Source organism: Marmota monax, unplaced genomic scaffold, assembly GCF_021218885.2.
Source record: "Marmota monax isolate L192 unplaced genomic scaffold, Marmota_monax_Labrador192_F-V1.1 WCK01_AAM20220418_F8-fsc00106, whole genome shotgun sequence".
NCBI classification, from domain to species: domain Eukaryota; kingdom Metazoa; phylum Chordata; class Mammalia; order Rodentia; family Sciuridae; genus Marmota; species Marmota monax.
The window spans coordinates 10507919-10524800 of NW_026695218.1; the positions used below are offsets into that span (position 1 = coordinate 10507919).

The 16882-nt window shown below is 36.4% G+C and overlaps 1 protein-coding gene across 13 annotated transcripts in view; it reads left to right on the forward strand.

Annotated features, from left to right (window-relative positions):
* Aak1 (AP2 associated kinase 1) overlaps positions 1 to 16882 on the forward strand; it is a 174910-nt gene that overhangs the window by 76013 nt on the left and 82015 nt on the right. For all 13 annotated transcript variants that reach the window (XM_046432278.2, XM_046432277.2, XM_046432276.2 and 10 more), the window contains exon 3: positions 4361 to 4479. In XM_046432278.2, coding sequence (XP_046288234.1) covers positions 4361 to 4479 — 119 coding nt within the window. The remainder of the gene's footprint in view (positions 1 to 4360; positions 4480 to 16882) is intronic.

The window sequence follows — 16882 nt, forward strand, 5'->3', positions numbered from 1 at the left end:
TGTTTTAGCCTCTGCAGTGTTGGCCTTTCCAGCATTAATTTAAAACATGACTTGTTGCCAGTGTTCAAATCTGGAGGTTTCACATAAAATTTTGGGTTTCCAGCTTTTACTTAGAAATTAATGTTGCTGACAAAACTGAGTCAACATTCTTACATGATAACAATTTGGAGTTGCATAGTAGCTGTCCCTTTGTATGGGTCATGCTCATTAGTTTCCCATAGTATCCACCATACTCTGTTGCCTTTTCTATTCTGTGTAGATCGATTAAGAAAGTTAATTCATTATTGAATACTCGCTATTTGTTAGGTATTATTCTAGGGCATGATGATCCAGAGGGGAACCAAACAGACAAAACGTTTAAACTCATAGTGAATTGTAAATATCCTTCTACATTTCTGTAAAAAAATTAAGGAGAGAAAGTTAGACCAAGCCTGCTATATATTTCAGGGAAAATGGTAGAAAGTATATTTCTTTGTGTAAGTAAAAAAAAAAAATTCCTACATATTTACTAGGCAGAGTGTGTCTGTGTCAAAATTATCCTCCTTGCTTCACTTAGTAGATCAGATCCTTTCCTTCTGTGATTCATTAAATGCATGGATGAGGTTATCATAGTGTTTCACAGAATGCCAAAGGCAGAGAGACTGGCACAGGCCAGTTAGATTTCCTTACCTCTGCTTAAACCATCCTCTGTGCAGCTTTGGGTTTTTCTATTTAATCAAGATCTTGGGATGCAGCTGGGTCTGAAATAAGCACCTCTATTCAGTCATCTCTGTTGGCAGCCTCTTTTATAGTAGCTTGGATCCTATCCAGGCCGAGAGTCAGTACCCTGATACATGTGGTGAACCTGGACCAAGAAGTAGCTTGTGTGCTGTTGTCTCCCCTCTATCTTCTAAGCAAATAGTTTGCACCTCTATTTGGTCAACTACATGGTGTTAAGTGACTGGCATCTTAAGAATGACAAATACTACGAAGCTTTTGATTTTGAGCTCATGGTTTAAATCCTTCTCACAAACAAACTACCCTTTTATAGGCACAAATGCTTAATAATGTGGTTCCATCTATATTAGGATTAGTAATTCTTTGCTTTGCTTTTATATTTATCATGGTCATAGGTTTCAAGACTCTGGACTGTCTTTTCTCAACAAGTTGTGCTTGCTGATTATGTGGTAGGTGACCCATTTCACTCATTCTGGCTGGAAAGGGCATCTTGCTACCTATGCTGTTCCCATCTGCTACAGCACTGCTCCCATCTGGTGGCAACTATCTCAAATTGCAGCATCATCTACCTTCTAAAAACAGGTCCTTTAGTGGTTCCAGGCATCACACATTGAAATGCCTTTAAAATGTGTCATATATGGGTACTGGGTGGGAGAATATCCCATCAGCTCTTCAGACAAGAAAGGCAAGAACTAATATATACATTTTGGAGTTAATTTGCAAGTTCTCTTTAACTTCATAGAACATAGCTATCAGTAAAATGAAGGGGTTAACCATGTCCAATAAAGAAATACCATTTCTACTTTTTATTCTGCAGCATTGTCAGAGGTCTCCTTTAAAGGATATTACATGTTTTTTCTCTTCCAAATGTGAACTATAATGGTTTTTGGACAGTCAGGGGACTGATACTGCTGTAGGTTCTGTCTATAGCTTGCATTGAGACTCTTGAGCTTCACTCGGTTTCTCCACCCATATAGCAAAATTCTTGAACTTAATGCTATCCAAGAGTACTACTAGTAGAGAGTGTGTAGTGTATGATATTTTAAAGTATCCAAAGTATCTGTTAAGTGAATACCCACTTGGACTATGTACAAAACAATTATGAATATAAGTAGAAATTTTATAATTTATACTACCACTTTCTCTAGTTCTAATATGCATCAGGGTCTGGGGACAGTGGGACATACCTGTAACCCTAGATTCTTGGCAGGCTGAGGCAGTAGGGTCATAAGTTTGAGGCCAGCTAGGGCACCTTAGCAAGACCCTGTCTCAAAATAAAAAAAGGCTGGGGATGCAGTGATAGAGTACATATGAGGCCCTGGGTCCAATCCCCAATATCACTGGTAGAAAAGAAAAAAAATAAAGTGTATACATCCATGGTTTTAATAATTTTGGGGAGAGAAAAAGAAGATAAATAATGCTGCATTAAAATTACATATCTATTACAGGACAAATTCTGATACCCTAAAAATTAAAATATAAATATTATGCATCTTAGCATTTAGGAATTTGGGGGCTGAGGTTATGGCTCAGTGGTAGAACACTTGCCTAGCATGTGTGAGGCACTGGGTTCTATTGTCAGCACTGCATATAATAAACAAATACTCAAAATTCTAGAATTAAAATTGATAATGAGTAATGTATGATAAGAAGATGGGAAGTGGTATTGAGATACCAGGATTAGAGACATGGTGTTTAAAATTAAAGACTGGATGATAAAATTTCATGTTTATCTGAATGTTAAAGAAGGTAGTGGCAGCAGGTTCTGGTAGATTGCTACCATAATGCACATTTAGAACCTCTAATTTCATTAAAAACGTTCTTTCACAGAATTATGTGTGTGTTTTATGAAAATACAAAACAGTGCTTCTGAGTAAGACTTTTTTGGTTGCAAGGAATAGAATCCTACTCAAGTTAATTTGAAAAAGTGTAATTACTATAAAGATAAAATAGGAAATGCTATAGGCATTAATAGACAGGTACTGAAGGGCCATTGAGCCTCAGAGGAATTAGAATGGCACCTGAGACTTATTTCTGTAGAATAGCTATTTATTGATCTACAACAAATTTGCAGGTGATTGCTAGCCCCAACACCCAGCTTCACTGAGCTGCATCCTCAATACATCATAACCTCAGCCAAGTTCCCATACTGATGAGTTTTCCCTGGGTTCACACTACCAAATTAGTGACTGGCTCTGTACAAAGAATAGCCTAGTGATTTTTTTTTTTTTTTTTTTTTGCTGCTAAGAGTAAATGGACAACATATGCAAGCTAAATGATGAAGGTATTCATGCAGGCCAATGGATGCAGTGTTCAGTATAACTGCTGCTCATTCCAAAACCTTTGATTTTGATAGTCTTGCCATACCTTGTCTAGATAATTCTCTTAATAAGGGCATAGAACACCTCATGGTGCTTTGGGAGTGAGGTTGAGGTTAAGAGTTCTAAGAATTTGTGAAACTTTACACTCTAAGAAATTTAGAGCATTTGGAATTTCCTGTTAGAGTTATATAAATTTCTGTTAATGAACCGGGAACTGTCTTTTAGAGAAGGGTTAGTGCATATGTTAAAAAAGTCTTCCCAATAATTGAGTCCTAATATCTGCTATGTAGAATAGCACTCTTATGCCTGTATCTTGGATCTTTTCAATTACCCATAAATTAGGGAGGGCAGAAGGAATCCTCAAGGTCTACTGTTAGATTTGAATTAGGGATGGAGTGAGGAAAAGTGAGAAGAAATTGAAATTTCTTGAAATAAATCAACAGCTGTGTGTGTATGTGTGTGTGTGTGTGTAGTATGAGGGATTGAACCCAGGGGTGCTCTACCACTGAGCTACATCCCCAGCTCTTTTTTAATTTTTAATTTTGAAACAGGGTCTCACTAAGTTGCAGAGGTTGGCCTCTGACTTGTGATTCTCTTGCTGCAGCCTTGTGAGTTGCTGGGATTATAGGCTTGCGGCACTATGCTCAGCTCACTTGACGACTCTTTTTTTTAAAAAATATCTTTATTAGTTATTGGTGGACCTTTGTTTATTTATTTGCTTACATGTTGTGATGAGAATTGAACCCAGTGTCTCATATGCTACGCAAGTGCTCTACCACTGAGCCACAATCCCAGCCCAACAACTCTTTTTAATAGCAATTATTGAAATAACTTTCTAGCCTTTCTGAGAGGGAAAGAGTACTGGACTTACATGTAAAAAATAAATCTTGATTTGAATCAAATCTCTTTGAGCCTTTGTTTTCATAGGAAAAAATAACATCTAGCCTCAGGATTGTGGTAAGAATTAAAAGAGTATCAGAAAGCTTAGGATGGAGGTTAGAGTGTAGTTAGGTCTTTTTTCTTCCTCTGTGTACTCATTGGTTATTTGTAGGCTCTTTGAAAGATAATTACTGTTCTTCCTTGATCCCTAGATACATGTTAGGAACATTTCTTGCTCCTGAGTCCCACAGATAATATTTCTTGAGTTCTAAGCATCTAATACCTCATGGCAAATACCCTTTTAGGCCAGGCCAACCTTAAGAACTGACTGATGGTGGCATTGGTACCATTAATGATAACAGTACCAACTTCCAGCCAAATAGTCATCTGAATGGCTCTTTGAATATGACTCAAAAGAGCTTACATGTGTATTTCTCTCGCAGGTGGATTTGCTATCGTGTTTCTGGTGAGGACAAGCAATGGGATGAAATGTGCCTTGAAACGCATGTTTGTCAACAATGAGCATGATCTCCAGGTGTGCAAGAGGGAAATCCAGATAATGGTAAGGCTGCCCCTTGGACCTGGGACTGTTGGCTTAAAATGGGGGGTAGAGACTGTGTCCTCTTATAAGAAAGCCACGGGGGTGTGTTCCCTTTTCTGAGATGGCAGAGGCCTCTGGACAAGTGGGAGTGAAGAGCCAGGAGATATAGAACCCTGTTCCTGCCTTGGTCATCTCAGCTGGAATTTGAGGAGAAAGGAGCATATTAGAGAACTGAACAATTTTTAGATCAGAGAAGTAGTTTGGGGCCCTGGGAAAAGCTTATTTAATAAACCTGTTTCCCAGAAATCATTTGTGGCATACAACCTGGAAACCTGACTTTCCAGTGAGCCTCCTCTTCTAGTCTTGTCCTTTTATCAGTTAGCAATCCCCAATCTGGGCTCCTCAACACTCCATGAATGTATCCTTATACAACTTTACATTTTGCACATGTATTTATTTCTACCTGGAATGCTTGTAAGGTAGAAACCTTACAAATATGATTCCATTTGTAAAAGTCCAAGAACAGTCCAAATTGATCTATGGTGCTAGAAGTAAAATTGACCAGGAAGTGGCATATGAAAATTTTCTAGGTCATGCAAATCTGTTGTTTAGGTAGTAGTCACACAGGGGTATATAAATATTAGAACTCAACTGAATATATTAAGATCTGCAATTTATCATTAATAATTCCTCAGTTTTAAAAAAGCATACTAACTTTTCGAGATTCAGATTTATATTCTGTTTAAAGAAAAAGTCTCTATTTCCCTATGTGCTTCTGGATGAAATAATATGATGTCTTGAAAATAATCAGTTGGTTTGGAAGAAAACAAAATTGATTGGTCATGAGTTGATGATCAAAGCAGAGTGATGGCTGCAGGAGTAGGTTAGAGTAGTCTCTTTCTTTTACCTTGGTTTGACATTGTGCTTAATAAAAAAAAACTTTAAATATGTAGACTGTTTTTCCTTTGTTTTCCACAGTACTTTTGTTTATACTAATTATATTGCTTAGCCTGTTATGTTTTAAGTCATTCTGCTGTCAGAAAGTAATTACTTAAAATCAGAAACTTTGTACTCCCACACACTGCTTGACATAGAATAAATGTCTTAATACATTTTAGAAAAAGTGAATATATAAATAATGGTAAGAGCAGATGCATATGTTCACCCAGAGATGATTCCTTTGTATCCTGAATCTTAATACTTTTGTAAAGAATTTCAAAAACTGCATGGGGCTGTTAGTGTGTACATTCCACCAGGCTTTGCTTGCCTTTGTCCACCCCTTGTGGCGTCACTTGCCCAGTGGCAGCTTAGAGTAACTAGTTGGACTGCAGTTGGGCTACTTACAGAACTCAGGATTTTAGAGAGCTGGGCACTACTTTGGATTCTAGAAAACTGAAACTATTTGGGAAGGAACTGCCACCATTGCAGAACAAGCCACCCACCCACTGAGGCTCGAGACCATGTGAATATGTGGATCTATCTGCAAGGTGCCAATTTCCTTCTAGTTCCCTGCCGTGCAGCTTCAAGTTACCATTCCTATATTCTCCTTGTTCCTCATCCTCCCCCTACTTGCAGTATGCTTGCTCAGTGCTCACACACTTTCTTTGCTTTGCTGTTTTCTTCTGCTTAGGATGCTCTTCTCATTCATTTACTTGTATTAGAAAAGCAATCACATTCTCCCATCATTTAGGAACATGTTTGAGTACTTACTCTATACTGGCCAGGCATTCTAGAGGAGGAACTAAGAAGCACAGGCCCACAAGTACCCACAAATTAATGGACCTGACCTGATTAGGAATTAATTTACATGGGTTCAGGTCCAGGCCCAGTCATGCATTAGCTGTTAGAGTTTTGTTTTTAGTTCAGTTTATATTTTTCAAAAGCTTACACAGTCAAATAGTTGAACTGAGATTATAAAAGAAAAAAGAAAAGGGAAAAAAAAATCAAGTAGTCCCTATAAGCTCTTCATAGGACATTTTAGGGTTCCAGAAGTAACCATAATAGTTGAGTCTTTTGATGTATTTTAGAATAACATGCTACTATTGCTTTTCCCTCCATTTTATCACCTGTGGGAAGTAAAGATTTAGCTCTCTTTCATCCCCTATATAGCCCTCTCCCTAAATACCTTATTTTCATGCCCCATTCTTTCAAAATACCAGTAAATTTTGGCAGTATGTTGGTATGTTAGTATTAGTTTTTACATTATTATATAAGAAAACTATTCCTGCTTAATCTTCTAGTAGACTGTGATTACCAAACCTTTCCCATTTAACTTTTTTTACCAGATTAATAATTATCTTATTTTTCCTCTTTTGATCTCAGTTTTCTCTGTACTTTTGACAGTGTAAAAGTAAAACTTCCTAAGTTATGTAAATCACTTTTTGAGTATTTAGATATATTTAATATTATATCTGTTTTTAATCATTTGAAGATTTCTCTCCCAGTCTTCTGACTTGATGGAGTCAGGACTGGCTACCTCATCTTGAAATCTCCTAGGCATTCCCTTTGCCTTCTTTTTTTCCTCTTTTGCTTTACTTTCTCATGTTGGTGGAGCTGGTCCTCCAGTAGCTTCTTGATAATGGATTATACTTTTGGTATCAAGTCTAAGAAATCTTTGCCTAGTTCTCAATTCTGATATTTTCTCCTATTTTTTTAATAAAACTTTTATAGTTTACATTTTACATTTAAGTCCATGATCTATTTTGAGTTCACTTTTATATAAGGTGTGAAATTTTGGTTGAGGGTATTTTTAAATTTTTTTATTTTTGCTTATGGATGTCTGGTTGTTCTAGCACTATTTGTTGAAGAGGTCATATTTCCTCTATTGGTTATTTTCATTAAAAATTAGCTCGACTTAGTTGAAAGCATCTATTTTTAGACCCTTCTCTATTCTGTTCCTTTTGAGCTGTTTATCTCTCTACCAATACCACACAACCTTGATTACTACATGTAGTGTATAATAAGTCTTGAAATCATACTGAGTTCTCCTATTTCCCCCCCAATATTGTTTTACCTATTCTAGTTCATTTCACCTTTTGTATAAATTTTAGAACAATCTGATTCAGAATATTTATGTCTATAAAAGGTATTGCTGGAATTTTGATAGGAATTACATTAAACCTGCATTTCAGTTTAGCAAAACCTGACGTCTTTTCTATGTTTAGTCTTCCAATAAATGAACATAGTAAGTCTCTTCATTTATTTATATCTTTGGTTTCTTTCATTATCATTGTGTAGTTTTTCAGTACACAAGTCTTGACTGGGGATATACCTGGGGGTATAGTGGCATTTGGCTTGCCTAGTATTCTTGGGGTCCTGGGTTGAATTCTCAGTACCAAAAAAAAAAAAAAAAAAAAGAAGAGCACAAGTCTAACACATGTTTTTAGAATCATATCAAGTTGTTTAGTTTTGGTGATTATAAATTATTGTTATTATGTTTTTATGGTGCAGGCGATTAAACCAGGGCCTCACTCATGCATACTGCATTGCACCTCCACTAAGCTCCACCCCAGCCCCGTGTGTTTAGTGCCAATAGGTAAAAATTAACTTTTGTATGTTTATCTTGTATCTTGACACTTTTCTTTTTTTTTTTTAATTTTTTATTGTTGGCTGTTCAAAACATTACATAGCTCTTGATATATCATATTTCACACTTTGATTCAAGTGGGTTATGAGCTCCCATTTTTACCCCATATACAGATTGCAGAATCACATCAGTTACACATCCATTGATTTACATATTGCCATACTAGTGTCTGTTGTGTTCTGCTGCCTTTCCTATCCTCTACTATCCCCCTCTTGACACTTTTCTATACTTGCTTACTGGCTCTGTCATTTTGTGGATTCCTTAGGGTTTTCTACAAATGATTTTATATCATTCTTTTTGGTTTGTATCTCTCATGTTTCCTTTTCTAGCCTTAGTTGCCCTGACTAGAACTTGCTGTACTGTGTTGAATAAGAATGACGGGTGAACATCCTATATTTATTCCAAATCTTAGAAGGAACACAGTCTTTTATTATTAAGTGTAAGGTTAGCTTGAGTATTTTGTACATTTAAAAGACTCAATTTGAGGACATTTCCCCTGTATTCCCATTTTTCTAAGAGTTGGGATTATGAGTAGGTATTGAATTTTTTAAGACGTTTTTTCTTCATTGATTCATGTGATCATGTGATTTTTTTTTTTTTTTTTATCTTTAGCATGTTAAAGAAAAGCAGATTGACTTTTCAAATATTGAACCAGTGTTGTATCCCTCTAATAATCCATTTGGTCATGGTATATGTTTTTATCTATTGTTACACTCTCTTTTGCTTGTATTGGATAGGAATGTTTACATCTATATTTATGAGGGAAAATGGTTTGTATTTTTTAAAAAACTTTTCCCCCCTAGTTTTGGTTTTGGGAAAATAATGACTGCATATTATAAATTGGGGACTGTTTTCTTCTCTTCTGTGTTCTGGAAGAGATTGCATAGAATTGGTGTTGATTCTTCATTAAAGCATCTGGTAGAATTCTCTAGTGAAACCATTGGGGCTTGTAGATTTTTATATTGGGAGTTTCAAAGTAAAAGTTTAGTTTCCTAATTGTTATGAGACTCTTTGGATTATTTGTTTTATATTGAATGAGTTGTCATATTTTCTGTTCAAGGAATTGGTCCATTCGTTTAAGTGATTACATTCATGCTACTATAGCTTTTTTGTTTTGTTGTGTTTCAGTTTTCCAACAATTTTAATTTGAAGCCCTGTGATTTTAACCTCTCTAGGGTCAGACTTCTCCCTGATCAAAGCCACATCTCTAGCCCTGCTTTCTTAGCAATTCTAAGAATTATGAAGGGAATTAAAAGGTATAATATGTTTTCTAATATGCTAAGTCTTGTGTTTTAGTAATCAAAGAAGCAGATTCCTCTCTGTACTTACAGTGGTGTAAGGAAGGGCATATGGCACCTAAATGCAAAGAGAACCATCAGTGGTTTCACCAGAGTGGTTTTACGTTTTATTCTGATAAATGCTGTCTACCATTTACTAGAGTCTTGAATGTGTCCTTTGATACATCTGGATGTATGCTCTGATAGAACCAAAGGGATTCTGACTTATGATGGACTGTTGGAGGTGTGACTTTTGATGTATTTGCCTGAAGGAAAAGATTAATTATCTTCAAACTTAAAGGGGTAAAAACAGTGATAGGAAAGATCTAAAGCTCAGAATGTGTTAAGCACTGTTCTGTGTTTATATCTCCTGCCCAGATGGATTACATCCTCATTGAGTTTCATAATGAGGACTCTGAGCTGACACTGGTGATGTTGAAGACTTGCTTATAACAGAGAAGCAATCAGATAATTCAGGGCAGGCACATGTTTTCATATTTCCAAAAGAGAGGAGGGTAGATTCTGTGCAGCCAGGAGCTCAGGATTGATATGAAACAAGATCCCTTTAAAAGATGCTTTGATGCTATCTTTAGTGTAAGAAAGTTGGGTTGTGAAAGTTGGGTTACTTGCTACATATTGTTCAAGTTTGCCTGAAAAAAAAAAGAAAACATTGGAAGGATGAGGGTAGGGAGAGAATGAAAATGATTCCCTCTCAGGGATGGAGACAGGATTAGGAAATAGGAGATAATTGTCTAATACTTTGTACTATTTGAATGTTAACATAGCACCCATTGATCAAAATTGAATTTTAATCTGTATTGTAGTCACTTGGATGAGTAAACAGGGATCCAGAGAACCTTCAGGTTCAGTAAGTGCAGCCATGTCACACCTATGTTGCCTTCTTTTGGGGAAGTTTTGGGTTAGGGAGCTTAGGGAGATATAGTCAATCCCATTGCTGTGGCTTTTGGCCAGTTGTTGAAAGGGACATTCACCAGAGTTCTGTGAGCAAGATGGAACATTTATACCGGCCACTAATACAGTTAGGTATAAAAGCTACTGGTCATGGGGATTTCGATTAATGGTTTAATATTGATCTGGAGGAAACTTTCTAAGAAAAAAGCACAGTACCTTTCCATTAATTTTATGTTATTTTACATGTGGTGAATAATTTGCTTAAAGAAATAAAAGACATACTTATCAATTATGTACCTAATATAAGGTTGGAAGATAACACCTACCTTGAGTGATAAAGTGATCCTTACAAATTGGAGCAGTGGACTGATTATAATGAGATGAAATAATAAGGTGAGGTCATATACTTAGATTTTTATTTTAATCAACTTTACAAGCATTGTTCAGGGGAGGCAGAGATTAAACACAGCATGAATGGAAAAAGACTTAGGTATTAAGTGGTCACTTAACTCAATTTGAATGTATAGTGTGATGTGGCTCCCAAAAGAAAAGAAGAATGTAATTTTAGCTACATTAATAGAATTATAGGAGGTAGTAGTCCTGGTTTACTCTGCATGACTCAGACCAGGCCTGGAGTATTGCATTTATTGCCTGGAATCATTCTTCTCCCCACCCCCGCTAGTGCTGGGGATTGAACTCAGGGGCCTGTGCATATGAGGCAAGCACTCTACCAACTGAGCTATATCCTCAGTACCTCCTGGAGCTATTCTTATAAAAGAAATTATAGCAAAGCAAAGAACATAAAGTTGGGAGCAGCCAAAATGATCTTAAAAATCATGTCAAAGAAAATGAGAATGTTCAACATAGAGATGAGATGACAGTCTAAATAATACTATTTCACCTATTTATGAAGTGAAAAATAGACTCAATAATTTTGCTCTAGAGAGTACTGATTTATAAGATCAGGAGGTAGAGGTTCTGCTGCATATGAGGAAGATTTGTCCAGTGGTGAGGACTATGTGGATGGGAGGCCTAAGGAAGTGGCATTATTCCAAGAAAACTACTTATGAAAGTATATATTGGGGATTCACATATGGGCTGCCCCGTTGCTCTAGATCAGTTGTACTCAAAAGATTTTTTTTCTTTTGTATATTTCCCCTGTGTGTTTACCTTTTAAAAAATTCAGTTATTCTCAGTTTGCCATGCTATTTATTGAGCTAAGCTGAGTGCAGTGGTGTACACCTATAATCCCAGCAACTCCGGAAGCTGAGACAAGAGGATAGCAAGTTTGAGTCCAGCCTCAGCAACTTAAGGAGATCCTTTCTCAAAATAAAGATAATGGTCGGGGGTTGTGGCTCAGTGGTAGAGTGCTTGCCTAGCATGCTTGAGGCACTGAGTTTGATCCTCAGCACCACATAAATGTAAAATAAAGATATTGTGTCCATTTAAAACTAAAAAGTAAATATTAAAATAAATAAATAAAAAGAACTGGGGTTGTAGCTCAGTGGTAAAGGGCTCCAGGGTTCAATCTTCAGAACCAAAAATAAGTAAAAAGAGAGATAAAATTCAAATTCTATGAAAATTAACCCCTTTAAAGCATATGGCTCAATGATTATTAGTATATTCATAAGATTATGCAATCTTCAGCTTTAATTGCAGAACACTTTTGTTAATCACTCCAAAAGGAACCCCCTTACTTATTAGTAGTGACTCCCCTTATTCCCTTTTCCTGCCCCTGGTGACTGCTAATTTACTCTAAGTTGCATATTGTGGGCGTTTCATGTAAATGGACTCGTTGAGTATGTAACCTCATATATCAGACTTCTTTTACTTACCATAATGTTTTTAAAATTCATTCATGTTGTAACATGTGCCAGTACTTCATTCCTTTTTATAGTTATGTGGTATTCCACTGTATAAATATACCATGTTTTATTTATCTGGTCATCAGTTGGTGGAAATTTGTTTTCACTTTTTGGCTATTTTGCATAATGGTGCTGTGAACATTTGTGTATGAATTTTTGTGTGAACATAATGTTCTCATTTTTATGAGTATATACATAGGAGTGAAATTGCTAAGTCATATCATAACTACTTTTTGAGGGACTGCCAGATTGTTTTGGCAGCTGTACCATTTTATATTTCTACCATCAATATCTGAAGGTTATAATCTCCACATCCTTACCAACATTTTTTTTTTACTAGTTATGTTTTTGATTATAGCCTTCCTCCTAGTTGGTGTTGTTGGGTTTTTCTCAAGTTGTTAATTTTAATGAAGTGTAGTTTTTCTGCCTTCTCCTTATGATTTGGGTGTCATATCTAAAACCCCATTGCCTAACTTTACCACAAGGAATCATCGACATTTTCTGTGAGGAATTTTTAGTCTGTTGATCTATTTTGAGTTGATTTTTATAAGTTGTATGAGTAGGGATCCAGAATCATTCTTTTGCATATGATATGCACCACTTGTTGAAGCACCACTTTTTGAGAAGACCATTCTTTGCCCAGTGAGTTGATTTGGCACATGTGTCAAAAATCAGTTATATATAAATTTATGGTTGCTACTCAGAGGATCTTGTGCCAGCATATAAATCAATGAACTGTTTGTTTTCCTCATAGGTAAAAACTCACTAGGGAGAAAAATTATCTTAGTGATTTGATTGATTTATGTCCTGGAGCAAGCTATTTTTCTCCTTATAGACTGGTAACCATATAAACAAGCAAATATTTGTCCACTACACTAGATATTGCTTTATTAAGTACCACTGACCAGGAACAGCAGTATAAACCTATTATAAACTTAGAACTTCGGGTCTTATCCAGGGCCACTAGATTAGAAGCTGCTTTTTATCAGGATCTCCTGGTGATTTATATCTATTTAAACTTTGTGTTATTTTTCTCTTAATGTGAAAAAAATACCTGAGAAATAATGATAAAGGAGGACAAACTTATTTTACTTCATGGTTTCAGAGGTTTTGGTCTGTAATCACTTGACTCCATTGTTTTGGGGCCTGTAGTGAGGCAGAACATCATGGCAGGCAGAGTATGGTGGAGAAGAGCTGCTCACTTCATGGCCACCAGGAAGCAGAGAAGGAGGGGCACAAGATATATCCTTTCAGGAAAGGCTCCTAGTGACCTGCTTCCTCCAACTAGGCCCCATCCCATAAAGCTTCCACCATCTCCTAATAGCATCACCAGCTGGGGACCAAGTTTTCAACCCATGAGCCTCTGGGGACAGATCCAAACGTTATAGTCTGAGCTGTAGTGCTTGAGAATCAAACTCTAGATGACTTTATAGATCTTTTCAGTAAGTACAGGATTAATTAATGATTAAGAACAAATTATTTATTTATTTATTGTAGTTGTAAATGGACAGCATGCCTTTATTTTATTTGTTTATTTCTATGTGGTGCTGAGGATGGAACCTAGTGCCTTACCCCAGGCTGGGAAGAATTTTTATCTGGAATTCTTTATGTGGCAGAAGCTCTTCTGAGCCTCCAGTAGAATTCCAGAATCAGCTCAGATCTCATTGTTTATTTTACTACTGCATTGGAATTGATAGTTTTTGTTTGCCTTTGAATAACTCCTTTTGAAGAGAGTTATAAAGGAAACTTAGGGTTGTGGAGGGAAAGAAGAGGGAGAATAGTAAAGCAGAAGATGACTTTTAATAACAACCTTGGGAGAAGTAAACTAATTCCAGGCCATAGAACTATTTTCCTTCATCTTTAAATCAAGAACCTAAAATTCAATTGATAGGGTCTATGGAATCATACTGTGATTCCAGAAGTAGCAGCAGTAGTGCCAAGTCATCTGTTTTAGTCAACAGTTTTATTGCTGTGACCAGAAGACCTGATAAAAACAAAGTAGAGGTGGAAAAGATTATTTTGGCTCATGGTTTTAGAGTTTTAGTCCATAGTCAGTTGACTCCATAGCTGTGGGCCCGAGGTGAGGAGGACATCATGGTGGAAGGGCATGTAGGAGGAAAGCAGCTCTGGACATAGCAATTAGGAAGGGGTGGAGGGAGCGTGAGCAAGTGCTCTGCTCATCAGGGACAAAATCTAAACCAAAAAGGCATCCCCAGTGACCTACTTCTTCCAGCCACACCCAACCTATCTACAGTTACTGTACTGCCCAGTTAATTCATATCAGTAAAGTAATCCACACATTAGGCTTTACCTCTCATAATCTCATTATTTCACATTGGAAAATTGTTGCATTGTCACACACATGAGCTTTTGGGTTTACCTCTGAATATTTGAATGGAAGGTTTCAAAGCTGGTAAAGACACTTCTTTGTAAACTTTCTATCTGCAAATGCAAGCACTCTTAGCATCAGGATTTTCTGTAGACACAAGGCTGAAACTCCAAGGAAGGGATTTCTTGAGCAAATATATGAGTATATAAATTAGTTATATACAATACTCATTTTTACATTTTATGGAGGGTGGCATGTTACTGATATGCTATTTAGGTTGCTATCTTTGTTTAATATCAAGGTTTTCATAGATGTCTACAGTTTTCTTATAAGGACTTCAGATTCTTAACTAGGTATTTGTTGCAGGAATTTTAGAGCTAGGGACAGAATACTGTTTAAGCTACAAGCATCATTATTTAGGACCCAGGATAAATTTAACATTTGTGGTAATCTATAGAATCTGGGTTAAAGGCCTGGTTTTTAAATGGAAGCTTTTACATGTATTTATGAAAAAGATTATTCAGTACTTTAAGAATTAAATATGAAGATTAATAAGATAACTTCAAACCACTTAAAATATTGAATTAGTAAAGCAAATCTAATAACAGTTTGTCAGTATTTTATTAATGTTATTTAATGATAGTTAAAGTTTATTATGAGAACACAAATTCTTTAAAATTTATCACTGCTTAAATCTATAGTTTAACTGAACATTCCTCAAACCCCTAAAAATTATGTTTGATTTATATTCATCAGATAGACTTTTATTCCAGTACTCCAAATAATAATAGTAATCAAGGACAGCAAAGCATCTTCCCCACATCCTGCCTTTTCATGAAAAAGCAGGTTGTGGCTGAAGTGCTTCCTATGGTGCAGTCTCATACCTCACATCCATTTTGGTTCTGCAAGCCTGGAGCTGGTCTTTCAACTGAAGCCAGTGGAATGCTCAGGTATCTTCTGACCTTTTGCTCTTAACAAAAGCTTCTGCCAGTGTACCTTAAATGTGAATCAGTCCCAATTTGTGTTAAGAATTTCTATATTTTGTAACCCTTCAAACAAATCTTCATCAGAGTTCTACACTCAGGGCATTTTACTTCAAAATCTGAGATGTTGATGCATCATCAAGTTGTTAAAGGTAAATACCATTGTTTCTCTCTAAAGAGAGGCTGTTTCTGCTTGGATGTATCTTAGGATTTCTGAAGAAGGCAAAATGAACAGCAGCTTGGGCTTGAACCATGAGCAAACATCTGGGAAAACTGCAGGTTACCATCTGCAGATGTTAGTTATCCTAATTATCTAATGGTTTTTTAACTTCCTCTTGGTTTGTCTGAGGCTATTTGTGCTGCTATAATAAAGTACCTGAAAATAGTCAATTTAAAAAGAACAGAAATTTATTTTCTCACAGTTCTGGATGCTGAGAAGCCTAAGATAAGTCACCTGCAGGGTTCATGTCTAGTGAGGGCCTCTGTTTCCAAGATGGCACTTTGAATGCTGCTTTTTCTGGAGGGGAGAGATGCTTTGTCCCACATGATTGAAGGAAAAAGGTTTAGGCAGTTCTCTCCATCTTTTTTTTTTTATATAAAACTGCTAATCCCATTCATTAGGTGTCTGCTTTTATGACTACTTACCTCCTAAAAACCCCTCCTCTTAATTTTGTTACATTGGGGATTCATGTTTCACTGTCAGTTTTGGAGATTCAAATGATAACATGGCTTTACCAAAATTTTTTCCCCATATTTCCAGATGCTTTTTTAATCCTCTTGGGATTAGGTGAACCCAGAGATAGTATTGCCTGTTTTCTTTTAAAAACAGTTAAATGGGAAGATATTGGTCTTTCATTCATTCTTGTGGACACCTGAAAGATGTGATGGTCTTTAGTTTGGTTTAAAAAGAGCTTCTCTCCAGTTCTTCCTACTTCTCAGGCTGTATAAATGGAAAAAAAGAAAGTTCTAGAAGAGTTATTGATGAGGCAGAAAGGCAGAGGGAGGAATAGGCCTCTGAAATCACATTCTGTTTTTTTTTTAAATTTGAATTCTGGAGACTGCTTTTCAGCCTCATTATCTCCCTTATATATGTTCCAAAGCAGATGCTGTAAGCCCTTTGTCTCATCAGACTTCTTTTTCACCCTGCACATTTTGAAGACAGCCTGTCAAAAACAAAACCACAGATCTGAGCTCACTTGAATTCCCTTTTCCTTCATCCCTAACCCAATGTGCATATCCATCCTTGCTGTCTTTTTGCTTGTGAGGGGGAAGAATAAAGATCACTCTGAGATCAGTTTTTTTTTTTAAAATAGTACTCTTAGTCCCTACCCTCTTACCTACAGAACTTTATTTCTATCAATTATCCTCATCAGTTCTCTTCTGGCCCCTTTCACTCTCCAGCACTCACTTTCCTCCCATCCTAAAATCTCCTTCCTTTGTCCTTCCTTCCTTCCTTCTTTCCCTCCCTCCCT